This window comes from Macaca nemestrina, chromosome 2 (genome assembly GCF_043159975.1).
Source record: "Macaca nemestrina isolate mMacNem1 chromosome 2, mMacNem.hap1, whole genome shotgun sequence".
In the NCBI taxonomy this organism is placed as follows: domain Eukaryota; kingdom Metazoa; phylum Chordata; class Mammalia; order Primates; family Cercopithecidae; genus Macaca; species Macaca nemestrina.
This window is the reverse complement of record NC_092126.1, coordinates 96,843,878-96,857,804: the sequence shown is the minus strand read 5'-3', so window position 1 is coordinate 96,857,804 and position 13,927 is coordinate 96,843,878. Positions and strand designations below refer to the sequence as shown.

Here is a 13,927-nt window from a genome sequence, read left to right as displayed (position 1 = left end):
TTCCTAGCACATAGTAAGTGCTCTTTGACTGTTGTTGGATCAGTGAAGTAATAAAAAGAGAGCTGTTCTCTTTTCCTGCGAGATGGAGAATTTTAGTGCCAAGCGCCATCTGCCAGGCTGGCTAACCCAGGGCTGTGGCGCATAGTCCACAAAGGCAGTTCACTCTTACGTGGGCCTGTGTGTCATCTTCCAGGGTCTCCCCCTACACGTGGCGCCTTGCCTGCTGCCTGCTGAGCCACGGCCTGGCCTGCTCAGCTGACCTGCTGCCACTTCTGGGCAGCTGTCATGTCACTTTGCTACAACTTCAAGCTAAGGCAGGCAGTGTTTTGGGAGATGAATCTGTTTTCTGACTGGCCGGGGATGTACTGCAGGCGCAGACTGGATACCTTCCAAGTACAATCTTGAAATGGAGCTCTGGGTAATTAATGCTGTCTCAGTAGTGTTATTAGTAATTGGCTTGCAGTGTATACCGAGAGCACGTTCAAATATTCAGAAAGGCTTTCGTGGGTGGTCAGGGAGTTGTTTGAGGCCGTGTCCTGCATTGAACAGACCTGCCTTTACGCTGGAGGATCCCCCAACAGCTCTGTCTGAACACAGCCATGCATGCGCAGGAGGAAAGGAACTTTAGTTTAGTGGCCAGTTCTGTGGCCCCTTTATCAAACTAAAGCCTTTGCAATGGCCATGCTTTAAAATTAGGAATTTCAGAACCTAGGACAAGGTCGATTGGTGGCTAATGCCAATTCTAATGAAAAGTGGATTGGTTGTCACAAATGTAGACTAGCATCGTAAAGGCAAATAGGCGGCGACTCACAGGCTGACTGAAACACGTGTTCTCCAGGAAGCAGGGCCCCGAGTCTTTCCTGACACCCTCATTGCTGCACCTGCCCCTGTGCTCGCGGAGTCCCTGAGGTGCAGCCTGGCACAAATGCAGCAGTTGCCGGGCGTCCCGAGGCCACGTGGAGAACCCCCCAGCTGGCGGACTGCGCCCGCCTGCGACCATCCGGCCGTCGGCCTCTGCGAAGCCGGGGCCATTTATAAGATGACACTGAGGGAACTTTGGATTCAATTCGGAGGTATTCTTCGAGATGGACACTTGTAAATGACTGTAGGCGGTTTCCGGTGCCCCCTGGCGACGGTGCAGCCTTTCCCCCGTCCCCGTTCCCTCCAGCTCCAGCCGTGCGCAACCGGCCCCGGCCAAGTGGGGCTGCCGCGAGTGCGCCCCCTCCCGGGACGCCCACCCCCGTGCCGGGGGACGGCGCTGCGGCGGCGCGAGGCGGGCCGCGGGGGCGGGGACGCTGGGCGCAGGAGGCGCGGCCGGGAGCGCCGCGCGCCGGGAGCGGGGCGGCGGGCGCCGGGGCTGGCATGGCGTGGCCCTGCATCAGCCGCCTGTGCTGCCTGGCGCGGCGCTGGAACCAGCTGGACCGCTCCGACGTGGCGGTGCCGCTGACCCTTCACGGTTACTCGGACCTCGACAGCGAGGAGCCGGGCCCGGGCGGCGCCGCCTCGCGCAGGGGCCAGCCTGCCGCGGGCGCCCGGGATCCCGGTCGGGACGTGCCGCTCACTCAATACCAGCGGGACTTCGGCTTGTGGACGACGCACGCCGGGCCCAAGGATCAGCAGCCGGGGCGCGGACCGGGGGCGGGCGGCCGCAGGAGCAAATCCTCCGCGCAGTCCTCCGCGCAGTCCTCCGCGCCACCTGCGCCCGGCGCCCGCGGGGTCTACGTGCTGCCCATCGGCGACGCGGACGCGACTGGAGCAGCGACCACGTCGTACAGGTATGGGCTGGGTAGGGGCCGCAGCGAGTCCCCACCTTGTGGTGGGAGGACGCGGAGGCCCGGAGCCAGCGGGATGGGGTGGGCGGGAGAGCGGAGGCTCCTGGAGCCCGAATCCCACGCGACCTCGGAGCTGCCGGCGGCCTCAGAGGTCACCCGCTTTGGTCCGTGGGCACTGCAGGCGTCGCCTTCGCTGCTGCGTGTCCGGACTCATTGCTCGAGCACCTCCGTGCCGGGAGCGTGCAGCCGCCCTCCTGGGGGCAGCCGTCAGAATGGCCTGCCTTCAGCCGAGTTGGAATCGGCCTCCCTTTAACTCCCACCGCCGGGCCTAGCCGTGCGAGGCGTGCGCGCAGGCCAAGTCCCCCAGCTGCCTCCGGTCACTGCCTTCTGTGGAGGCGTTGGTGGTGAGGACCGAGCGCAGGGTCCCGAGTGGGTGAGCCCTTCAGCGTCCCACTGTGACAGTGGCTGCTGACTTGGCTTTCAGGAAGGGCGGGTCTGCGGGCCCTCTGCGCCTCCCAGCCCAGCTCTGCTCCTACCGAGGGCTGTCTCCCTTTTCCCCTCTTATTACAAAAGTAATTCATACTGTAGAAAAATGGGAAAGTACAGACATTACAACAAAATAATTATCTCCTTAATCCCTCCCCAGATGAGTTCTTTCTACTTCGTAACGTGCATTTGGTGCATATGCCCTGATATATTTTTACATGGTTAGAGTCTTACTGTACACTTTTTTCACCAGTTGTAGAAGTCTGTTCGTGTTACTAGATGTTCTGCAACATGAATTTTAATAAACGTGCAGTATTTTATCCTATGGATATGCCTGTATATCTTAAAGTTTTATCTACTTCCTTACCATTGACTATTTAGGGTGTTTCTAATGTGGGGCTATTAAAAGCACTACCTTTCCTTTGGTGCAGCTATTTCACTAGTAGGGATTTTCCCTATAGGTATCCAAAAGGTAATGGGGGAGCTCAGGAGTGTAAGATACGTGGAGACATTGTACAACAACCCCCTTGTCCTGCTGATGTAGGGAACTGGTTAATTATAGCACAGCCATGGAATGGGATACTGAAGCCCAGCGGATCTTAAATATACGCATACCAAAAAAGCAAGGTGCACAGCAGCACGTAGGCTATTTGTGTTTTAAAAAGGGGTATTAATACACACACATATGCTCAAATAAGCACAAGATGCCTCTGATGGATGTCTGAGGAGATGGTACCGTTAGGGAGAGGAACTTGATGGGGACTGCCAGGGGTGGAAGGAGGCTTTTCACTCTGCTCTTTTGAACCATTGCTTTTTTTCCCCTTGTAACACGACCATGTATTACCTATCTTTTTAACTTTTTTTTTTTTTTTTGGAGACAGAGTCTCGCTCTGTCACCCAGGCTGGAGTGCGGTGGTGCAATCTTGGCTCACTGCAATGTCTTCCTCCCCGGTTCCAGCAATTCTCCTGCCTCAGCCTCCCGAGTAGCTCGGATTACAGGCTTGTGCCACCATGCCCAGCTAATTTTTATTTATTTTTATTTTTGATCTTTTTCTTTCTTGAGACGGAGTCTCACTCTGTCGCCCAGGCTGGAATGCAGTGGTATGATCTCGGCTCACTGCAACCTCCGCCTCCCAGGTTCAAGCAATTCTCCTGCCTCAGCCCCTGAGTAGCTGGGATTATAGGTGCGCGCCATCACGCCCGGCTAATTTTTTATATTTTTAGTAGAGACGGGGTTTCAATATATTGGTCAGGCTGGTCTCGAACTCCTGACCTCGTGATCCACCTGCCTCAGCCTCCCAAAGTGCTGGGATTATAGTCATGAGCCACCGTGCCTGGCTGAGGGACTGCTTCTAAAAGCTAAGCCAGCCAGGCATGGTGGCTCACACCTGTAATCCCAGCACTTTGGGAAGCTTAGGTGGGAGGATCACTTGAGCCCAGGAGTTCAAGACCAGTCTGGGCAACATAGTGAGACCCTACCTCTACAAAAAATAGAAAATTAGCTGGGCGTGGTGGTGCCTGCCTGTGGTCCCAGTTGATTGGGAGGCTGAGGTGGGAGGATCCCTCAAGCCTGCAAGGTCAAGCCTACAGTGAGCAGTGTTTGTGCCACTGCAATCCACCTGGGCAACAGAGCAAGACCTTGTCTCAAATAAATAAAAGCTAAGCCTATGCTAGAACATCCCTAGTAAAGAGGAGCCCAGCGCCGTGCAAATCAGCTCGCTTCACGGTCAGACTGCTGTAACTAACAGAAAGCGCTTCCTTGCTGAAGCTGTCGCCCTGCAAGCTCCACCCCTTGCCCTGCTCTGGTGCCTAGAACTTCAGCCACTGGAATGCGCTGCACTCCCAGGACCTCTGGCCTTCCAGACTCTCCGCCATTCAGGCTTCTCCAGCTGGCTAGGGCCTGAGCACTGCGGCTCGGTGTTGCCCACTCCAGCTTTAGCAGCTCAGCTTGAGGACATGTCAGGGAATGCAAGACCCACCCTGCAACCACTGTCCCCCAGCGAGTTCCTTACAAAGTGAGGACCTATGAGGGAGCCTCCTCCTGGGGACATGGAATGTTCTTTGTGTCTTGATAATGGTGGTGGTACCCAAGTGGATACATTTTTCAAAAGTCATCCAGCTGTACGTTTTTAATGGATGAATTGTATGGTTTGGAAATAATGCCTTGATATGGTTGGGGTTTTTGGGGGGGTTTTTTGTTGTTGCCCAGGCTGGAGTGCAGCGGCATGATCTCAGTTCACTGCAGCCTCAACCTCCCAGGCTCAAGTGATTTTCCCACCTCAGCCTCCTGAGTAGCTGAGACCACAGGCGGGCACTACACCTGTTTTTTTGTTTTTTGTTTTTTTAAGAGATGGGGTCTGTGTTGCCTGGGCTGGTCTCAAATTCCTGGGCTCAAGTGATCCTCCTGCCTCAGCCTCCCAAAGTGCTAGAATTAAAGGCATCAGCCACTGTGCCCAGCTTGGTTTTTAAAACTAATAAAATTGGGGGGATAAAGTTCATACCTTTTGGCTCTTTAATTCCACAGGTAGGAATTTATCCCAAAGAAATGATGATATGAACAAAGATTTAGCAGTAAGGATGCTTATCACAGAAGTTATTATTATGTTTTATTTAAAAGTTAAAAAGAGGCCGAGTGCGGTGGCTCAGGCCTGTAATCCCAGCACTTTGGGAGGCTGAGGCGGACAGATCACAAGTTCGAGACTAGCCTGGCCAACATAGTGAAACCCCGTCTCTACTAAAAATTAGCTGGGTGTGGTGGCAGGCACCTGTAATCCCAGCTACTCAGGAGGCTGAGGCAGGAGAATCGCTTGAACCTGGGAGGCAGAGGTTGCAGTGAGCAGAGATTGCGCCACTGCACTCCAGGCAGGGAACAGTGCAAGACTGTCTCAAAAAAAAAAAAAAAAAAAAAAAGCGGGGGGCCAGGTGTGGTGGCTCATAGCTGTAATCCCAGCACTTTGGGAGGCTGAGGTAGGTGGATCACAAGGTCAGGAGTTCGAGACCAACCTGACCAACATGGTGAAACCCCATCTCTACTATAAATACAAAAAATTAGCTGGACGTGGTGGCACGCACCTGTAATCCCAGCTACTCGGGAGGCTGAAGCGGGAGAATCCCTTGAACCCAGGAGGCAGAGGTTGCAGTGAGCCGAGACAGAGCTACTGTACTCCAGCCTAGGCAACAGAGCAAGACTCTGTCCCCACCCCCCTAAAAAAAAAAAAGCAGTACCTCATCTGTGTGGAACATATGGTTAGTGAATGTCCTGCCAGGCTCTCCCAGCTCTGGTGACGGTAAAGGTGCTAGCTGTCACCTTCTCTGCTTTAACGCACACCAGGCTCAGCACTCCCTCAGGTTAGCCCTGAGGCCTTCATGTAGTGCTTGCTGTCCCCATTCTACAGATGAGGAAACTGAGTGGCTGGCACAGCTCTGAATGGCAGAGAAGGGAGTGGAACCCATGTGACTTGCCCCAGAGATCAAACTTGTAGCCCCCAAGCGTTTTCATCCCTTAAGAGCTGCCTCCTTGGAGTCATTTGCTTTCTTGAACTGTGTCCTCAGGCCAGCTACGGAAAAGCCTTGACAGACAGGAGTCAGGGCTTGTTGGAGTTCTTACCTCCTGGTGTGTAAATAATTCAAGTGAGTCAGCCTCTCTTTTTTTTTTTTTTTTTTTTTGAGACAGAGTCTCACTCTGTCACCAGGCTGCGGTGCAATGGCGCTATCTTAGCTCACGGTAACCTCTGCCTCCCGGGTTCAAGCAATTCTCCTGTCTCAGCCTCTGGAGTATCTGGGACTACAGGCGTGCACCACCGCACCCAGCTAATTTTTGTATTTTTATTATTTATTTATTTAGTTTTGACATGGAGTCTCACTCTGTCGCCCAGGCTGGAGTGCAGTGGCAGCGATCTCGGCTCACTGCAAGCTCCACCTCCTGGGTTCATGCCATTCTCCTGCCTCAGCCTCCCGAGTAGCTGGGACTACAGGTGCCTGCTGCCATGCCTGGCTAATTTTTATGGATTTTTTTTTTTACTAGAGACGGGGTTTCACCACCTTAGCCAGGATGGTCTCCATCTCCTGACCTCGTGATCTGCCCGCCTTGGCCTTCCATAGTGCTCTGATTACAGGCATGAGCCACTGTGCCTGGCCTAATTTTTGTATTTTTAGTAGAGATGGGGTTTCACCATGTTGGCCAAAATGGTCTCGATCTCTTGACCTCATGATCCTCCTGCCTTGCCCTCCCATAGTGCTGGGATTACAGGAGTGAGCCACCGCACCTGGCCGGGTCAGCCTTTCTGACCCTTTCTTCATCCAAAAAGCAGGAATAGCAAGAGCTTGGCTGCCCGGACCCCTGCCCCCAATTTGGACAGAAACACAGGATCACTGTTGAACTTGACCCCCCCAGCGCCATGCCAGCGGGCCTCTGGGACCCCCACCCTCCAGCTCTGGGACCTGGCACAAGCCACTCCATCCAGCTTTGTCTTGCAAGATGCACATCATCTAAGCAAACTTTTAAGAAATTCAGAAAGCCAAGGAAACGAACAGAGCCAGGAATCCTGAAGATGTGAGGCCACTCCTAACTCAAGGTTCTTGAGGGTTACCCAGGATCCCCAGGCCTCAACTTCTTCACCCCTGCAGGGCCTGCCTTGCTGGCTTCTGGTCTGCATGTGAGTTGATCTGCCTTGCTTGCCTGGCCACATGGGCACAGCAGGTCCTACCCACAGCCAGCCTGGCTCCTTCCACCTGACAGGCTCCCTCCGAATTCTCTCCAGCACCTCTGGCCCAGGTGCTAGCCCTGCCCACTTTTGGAAAACAGTCCTTGCTCTCTGGTGGCTTCCTTCCTTCTTTCCTTCCTTCCGTCCTTCCTTCCTTCCTTCCTTCCTTCCTTCCTTCCTCCCTTCCTCCCTTCCTCCCTCCCTCCCTCCCTCCCTCCCTCCCTTCCGTCCGTCCTTCCTTCCTTCCTTCCTTCCGTCCTTCCTTCCTTGGCGGGGCAATTAGAGGGCTGATCGTTCAAGTTCCACAAGACTCGGCCCCACTTTACTGAGTGCCCGATACAAAGACTCACAATGACCTCAGGCACATGGGACAGCAGCCCCACTTTTCAGAAGAAACTGAGGCTCAGGGAAGTTGAGCAATTTGTCTGAAACCATATTGGGCTGAGAACCCAGGCCTCCCAATCCTCCTTCCGGGGCTGATGCTGGGACATGCTTGAGCATTGTGAGGGGGGCATCGCAGGCAGGGGGCCTGTATTTCTTATTGGTCTTCTTGGCCTGAGCATTAGTCTGTTTTCTTTCTCTCCAGGCAGTTACCGGGTCCTGCCGATTCCATTAAGATCCCCTCTCCCATCTGGACTCCAGCCCTGACTCCCTCCTCTGGCGGCCCCCAGGATTGCTGTAGTCTGTGGCTCTGGTCACTTCCTGCTCTGGGACCCCTGCAGCCACCTCAGGGCAGCAGGCTCAGGATGCCAGAGCCAGGGCTCAGCATGGGCACGCGAAGTGTTTTGGGGACAGAAGGGCGCGCCCAGGGGAGGACCTGCTTCCCCAGGAGAAACAGGGCAGCAGATGGTTTAGGCAGCTGGTCTTTAGAACCTCACAGCCTCGGGAGTGAAAATTACCTGATGGGGCCCCGGCCCAGCTCTCCTCCTGGCACCCCAGTGCTGGCCATGGACACAGCCATTCCCTGCCCACACAGCCTGCCCAGTGGTGCCCCAGCTGTGCAGCTGCCAAGGAGAAAGGCAGCTTTGTTGACCACAGGGCCTGAAGCCAAACCCCGGCAGAGTCCAGCCTGGGCAGGAGCAATCCCGCGCTCATGTGGGTGCCGGGCCCAGCTAGCTGGACACTTCCACCTTGGTCAGGTGCTCCCGGGACAAGGACTTCTGCCTTCTGAGCTCCCCGTCTTACAGAGCAGTGGGTAGGATTAAAGGAGGTCCCTTGTGTTCAGAGCAATGGAAGCACTGTCTTTTCATGGAGAAAAGCTGCTCCCAGGACACGGAGCCAGCGGCGCCAGCCTCATCCTCTCCCTCCAGGGGCCGCCTTCCCCCATCACACCACCCTCCCTGCCCCAGGCTGAGCAGGAGCACATGATCCACTCCCTCCCTCCACCATGCACGGAGCTGTGCAAAGGCCAGGCCACCTTGGAGTCTTTTGAGATAGTCACTGCGATCCATTCTTCTGCATGAGTTAATGAGACAAAGTATAAAAAACTAAGTTCTGAGCCTTATTTTTCTCTTCAGTCTTAAGCGGGTCTGGTGAGCCAGGGCTGTGCCTGGTGCTGGGGGCATTTCCTCTACAGGTATAAGTGGCCACCATGACCTGGGTCTCTTGGAGCAGCCTGGCTCTGGAGGAGCAGGCGTGGGAGAATTGCAGGGGTGCAGGGAGAGCACCGGGGCTGGGCATCTCCAAGACCCAGCAGTACCAGGTGCTGGCGCGTTCTGGATGAGACGCAGGTGCTGAATGAGCTCTGCCCTGAGCCTGCGCTCGCCTGCAGTGTGAGAATAAACTTCCTTTCCTACTTCCTTAGGGGCTGGGGTGAGCCCAGATTTCCCAGTGCATCACTGAGGTGAGGGGCCGGGCGGCCACACACCTGCTTTTTCCCGGAGCTGGGCCTGCGCGGGAGTTGCCAGTTCTGTTTTTGGGAAGAGGATAAGGACCTCCTGGAGCTGAGGGTCTCAGCAGTGGGCAGGGCTGTGCATGGGGCAGAGCAGCAGCCCCTGGGGAGTCGGGTAAAGGGATGGCTGCCCCTGTGCAAGATTGTGACCGTGTTCTCTGTTCCAGACAGGAATTCCAGGCTTGGACTGGAGTGAAGCCCTCAAGATCCACAAAGGCAAAACCAGCCCGAGTCATCACAACCCACACTTCGGGATGGGACAGCAGCCCTGGGGCCGGCTTCCAGGTCAGCCTGAAGCTGGTGCAGCAGAGGTGTGGGTATAGAAGCCTCTTTACCTGGGTAGGGATTAGAAGCCAGATTTTCATGGTGTAAAATGGAATTATGACCAGGGACAGCAATGCCAACCAGATGTCGTGAACAAAAACCCAAGGTACTCCTTCATCATTAGCCAGCTGGGTGGCCCTCTAGTGTTGGCCTCTCTGGTGAGCAGGGTCTCTGCATCCTAAATCCCCGTCTTACCCTTGGCCCGAGTATCGGAGCATTTATGTAAGAGGAAAGAGGCGATGGGAGGGAGTGGGGCACCTCGGCTCCCCGATTCCCAGGTGGTTCAGGGAGCAGAATGGAAGGTCCATGTGCCACTGAGCCACTAATGCCATGACGCCTACGGCTCACGGTGAGCAAGTCCCCTCTGACCCTTCGGGTCTCGACTCCTAGAGGATGGGAGGGGATTTTTTCCTGGAGCTGGGGGGTAGGGAGGTAAGGAAAAGTCCCGCTGATATGTGGCCACACTCCATTTTTCAGGTCCCAGAGGTGAGGAAGAAGTTCACTCCTAACCCCTCCGCCATCTTTCAGGCCTCAGCTCCCCGGATTCTCAACGTGTGACTGCCTGCACCGTGACACCGTGGCTGCTGACAGGAGAGGGCTGGGGAGCGGCCTCAGGACCCACTACCGTGGGGCTGGGCGAGAGCATGGCATGGGCCCCTCCAGGAGGGCACAGCCCCTCTCAAAGCTGTCACCAGGGCTGAGGTGCTGGTGCGGGGCAGATGCACCGATGGACTTGGCACACCCAGCTCAGCTCAGCCTCAAGCGTCCTCTTGAGAAGCCTGTGGAAGGCTCCCACGTTCGTAACTGCCATCTGGCCATCTCTGGGTTTTGAAATCAGAGGAGCCTGAGGAGCAAGTCAGTTGGGAACCGAATTGGTCCATGGAAGCTAAGGAATGTGGACACATCCGGCCCTTGAAAGAACCAGTTATGTCCACTTTTGGTGGATTTCCCAGGATGCATGAGCACTTGATTAATTTTATAACCTATGGTGAGACCCTTGGCTCTTCCTACAAATGGCCCCTGCAGTTGAAGCTGTAGGAATCTTGGGCCATCACCTGCATGACTCATGGTGATGCTGAGTATCCAGGAGGAAATTTCTGGAAGAAACAGACCGTCAGTCACGGACTTCCACTTCACAGACCTCCTTATGGCCAAGATGAGCCTCATGTTTTAACAAAACATTTCTTGGGATTGAATGAATCACATTTACCTTGTGGTAGGTGTCTAAAGACTGAATCTACATTTTATTACTAATTATTTCCCCCCCTAACATAAGGATGACGAGAAGGACACTACCGTACACACTGGCTAAGAACGGGGACTGTTTTTGGGAAGGTGGCATCGTCTCATTCCCTGAAATACCTTAAAATGTCATCGACACCAACCCTTCCCCTTCTGTCTACCGGGCTCACATGTACAGTGACAGGGAACTCACCACCTTTTGAAGAGGCAGTTCATTTTCTTTGCAAAGCTCTCTCCTAACTTTCTCCGTCAATTCCAGCCAGCATGGCCACATGGGTCACGCCTGGTCCCTTTGCACAGCAGCCCTTCACACATTTGAAGGGTCTACGTCCCTTTTTAAAGCTTCGAGGCACAAGCTCACGACAGTCTTCAGTAAGGAAATTTGTGGATTTCCCTTTGGATCTTTCTTCCTCTCCGGCCCACAAGTGGCTCTAGTCTGACGAGCATTTAAGCTGCAGATGGTGGCACTCCACTCGGGTCTCAGAGCCACCAGACGTGCAGGTGGGACAGTGGTTCCAGCTCAGGCTGCCTGTCAGTGTCCCTTCCAGGTGCTAGCCCTGGCAGGCATAGCCCTCCCCTCATGCCAGCAAAGGAAATGCTCTTGGTGAGAGGCTCACTTTAAAGAAGTCCAAACCGTGTGCTTATCCAAGGGGTTCTGCTATTTCAGACTTCACGGCTTGCATGTTTGATTTTTCTAAGAGAAAAGAGGCTGCCTGCTGGGTGTCTGTGGAAATGAGATTAAACTGTACAATCTCAGTTTTACTAAAATGCAAAAATGTACAGTTTCAATTTCTTAAATTGTAAACACGAGTTTTCTCATGCTTGCTTTCTCCGGTCTCTTGGTGCTAAGGACTTCAGTGGGGCCCAGCTGCCTCCACACCTCAGAGGCCTGTTGATCCTGAGCACTCCTTGCTGTGTGGGCTGCAGGGCACGTGTTAGGTGCAGCCCATAGAACCCACCCTGTCGCCCACCCTCACCCAGGCGCCTCGGGTAAAGGGGCTCTCTGAAGCTCCTCAGGCTCTAATCCTGGCTTCTCCACTCACTACCTGTGAGCAACTGGGGTTCTGTTTCTTTACCCGAAAAGCGAGGACGCTACCAGCTACATTTTGTAACTTGCTGAGAATATCCGTGTTTATGGGTGGGGTGCTCAGTACAGGAAATAACTGAGACACAGGTGTTAGGATTATTCTTTCCTGCCTTAGTCCCCCCTCCTCACTTTCCCTGGAGCCAGCTCTATTCCCACCTGCTGCTCCCAGTGTCCTCTAGCTTGATGCCCTGTGCTCACAGCCCCTCACCACCCCCTGGCCAATGTCACCCTGCACAGCACCTGGGATGCTCGTTTGTTCTTTTCCTATAATGGGCTGGCCAGCTCTGCTGCGCCTCAGCCAGGACCAACCAGACCTGCCCCTTCCTGGCAGTGCTGCTGGGGTAACCGCAGCGGAGGCCTCACCACACCAGACAGGCCTGACTGCAAGGCAAACAAATGGGCAAGAGCCCCTGCAGTGCACAGCATACAGCCTTTCACAAACACCAACTCCAGTGCTCCTCTGAGGGCGCACCATCCTCATCACCAAGACGGTCTCGCTTTGTCGCCCAGGCTGCAGTGGTGTGATCACTGCTCACTGCAGCCTCAACCTCCTGGGCTCAAGCGATCCTCCCACCTCTGCTGCCCGAGTAGCTGGGACCACAGGGGCATGCCACTACCATGCCTGGCTTTTTTTTTTTTCCCCCCTCTGTTGCCCAGGCTGGAGTGCAGCGGCACAATCTCGGCTCACTGCAACCTCTGCCCCCCACATTCAAGCGATATTCTCCCACCTCAGCCTCCCGAGTAGCTGGGATTACAGGCGCCCACCACCACGCCCAGCTAATTTTTGTAGAGACAGGGCTTCACCATGTTGGCCGGGCTGGTCTTGAACTCCTGACCTCAGATGTTCCGCCTACCTCGGCCTCCCAAAGTGCTGGGATTACAGGCATTGAGCTACCATACCCGGCCATTTTTTATTATTTTTGTAAATTTTGTAGAAACAGGGTCTCCCTATGGTTGCCCAGGCTGGCCGTGAACTCCTGGGCTCAAGCAATCCTCCTGCCTCAGCCTCCACAAAGCACTGGGATTGCAGGTGTGAACCACGGCACCCAGCCTGGCCTCTTTATTTATGAGCAGATGTGGGTTCTGATGAAACTCCTTCCCACTCACTTAGGTCTAATCAGGCCTATGTTCAGCAAGTGATCCAAGAGCAACTGAGACAAGTCTCAACCACGTGGCCCCAACTCCTACCTATCTCACACACACATGTATAATACACATAGCAGACAGACGGACAGGCACTGAGAGATGTCAGCAGTGATTATCTTTCAGAGGGGGAATTATGAGGAGCTTTTAAAACACATTTTTAATGCTTGCTAAAGTTTCTATAAATGTTTTTGTAATAATTCTGTAAAGAAAAAGTTTTTAAAAATAAAAAGCAAGCCGGGCATGGTGGCTCATGCCTGTAATCCCAGCACTTTGGGAAGCTGAGGTGGGCAGATCACTTGAGGTCAGGAGTTTGAGACCAGCCTGGCCAACATGGTAAAACCCTATCTCTACTAAAAATACAAAAATTAGCCAGACGTGCTCGTTTGAACCCAGGGTGCAGAGGTTGCAATGAGCTGAGATCACGCCACTGCACCCAGCCTGGGTGGGAGAGCAGCTTCCGTGTTTTTTTTTTTGTTTTTTTTTTGAGATGGAGTCTTGTTCCTGTCGCCCAGGCTGGATGCAGTGCAATGGCACGATCTTGGCTCACTGCAACCTCCACCTCCCAGGTTCAAGCGATTCTCCTGCCTCAGTCTCCCGAGTAGCTGGGATTACAGGCGCCCGCCACCATGCCCGGCTAATTTTTATATTTTTAGTACAGACGGGGTTTCACCATGTTAGCCAGGATGGTCTCCATCTCCTGACCTTGTGATCTGCCCACCTCGGCCTCCCAAAGTGCTGGGATTACAGGCATAAGCCACCGTACCCGGCCCAGACTGTCTCAAAATAAATAAAAAGCAGTTTAACCTGTTAGCAAATTCTAGACAAAAGAAAATGTTAAGTTTATTTCACGACCCAAGCTGCCACTGCAGGAGCTGCCTCAAGCAGCCACGGGCTGCGCTGTGACGCTCTGCAGGTGGAAAGTCCTAAAGGTCCTTCCACAAGTCAAGGTGGTTTGCAGGCATTTACATCAAGGTTTTGCCTCTCTGTGCTCCATGGTACACAACTCCAGGACTCAGGCCACATTCCCAAAAGCAGCTTTTGAGAAAAGCCAGGCCCTGCAGCCCACCCGACAGATGGAAGAACCTCCCCTTTGAACAGGGTCAAGATGAAGCCTCAACCCCAGCTCTGTTGGCCCGATTCACACAGGGCTCCTTCAGTCAATAACCTGGAGTCCAAGTCATTCAAGGTACTGTCTGTGGCACTGATCCGAGCCTGCCGTGTCGCTCTGCCAAAACCTTGGCTGAGACAATAAACATTTATGAAGGTGAGCCTAGGC

General features: G+C 54.2%; 1 protein-coding gene across 3 annotated transcripts; it reads left to right on the top strand.

Moving 5' to 3' along the window:
• The first annotated feature begins 1,307 nt into the window (after positions 1 to 1,307).
• Positions 1,308 to 11,239, top strand: LOC105480116 (MAP6 domain containing 1). Of its 3 annotated transcripts, none has more exons than XM_011738584.3 (3): positions 1,308 to 1,775; positions 9,020 to 9,137; positions 9,705 to 9,879. In XM_011738584.3, the coding sequence occupies exons 1-3, from the start codon at positions 1,363 to 1,365 to the stop codon at positions 9,732 to 9,734; spliced, it is 561 nt and encodes a 186-aa protein (XP_011736886.1). In that variant the 5' UTR covers positions 1,308 to 1,362; the 3' UTR covers positions 9,735 to 9,879. The 3 variants fall into 3 exon arrangements, with proteins under 3 accessions (XP_011736886.1, XP_011736885.1, XP_011736884.1); XM_011738583.2 differs by having other exon boundaries at positions 9,020 to 9,165; positions 9,654 to 9,824; XM_011738582.2 differs by having other exon boundaries at positions 1,318 to 1,775; positions 9,654 to 11,239.
• Positions 11,240 to 13,927: the final 2,688 nt, after the last annotated feature.

What these genes read in the sequence shown, in the direction of transcription:
- LOC105480116 (XM_011738582.2), top strand. Translation starts at nt 1,363, where the DNA reads ATGGCGTGGCCCTGCATCAGCCGCCTGTGCTGCCTGGCGCGGCGCTGG. An exon ending in GCAGCGACCACGTCGTACAG is followed by an intron (nt 1,776 to 9,019) that starts GTATGGGCTGGG and finishes TCTCTGTTCCAG; the next exon opens with ACAGGAATTCCAGGCTTGGA. An exon ending in GCCCTGGGGCCGGCTTCCAG is followed by an intron (nt 9,138 to 9,653) that starts GTCAGCCTGAAG and finishes TCCATTTTTCAG; the next exon opens with GTCCCAGAGGTGAGGAAGAA.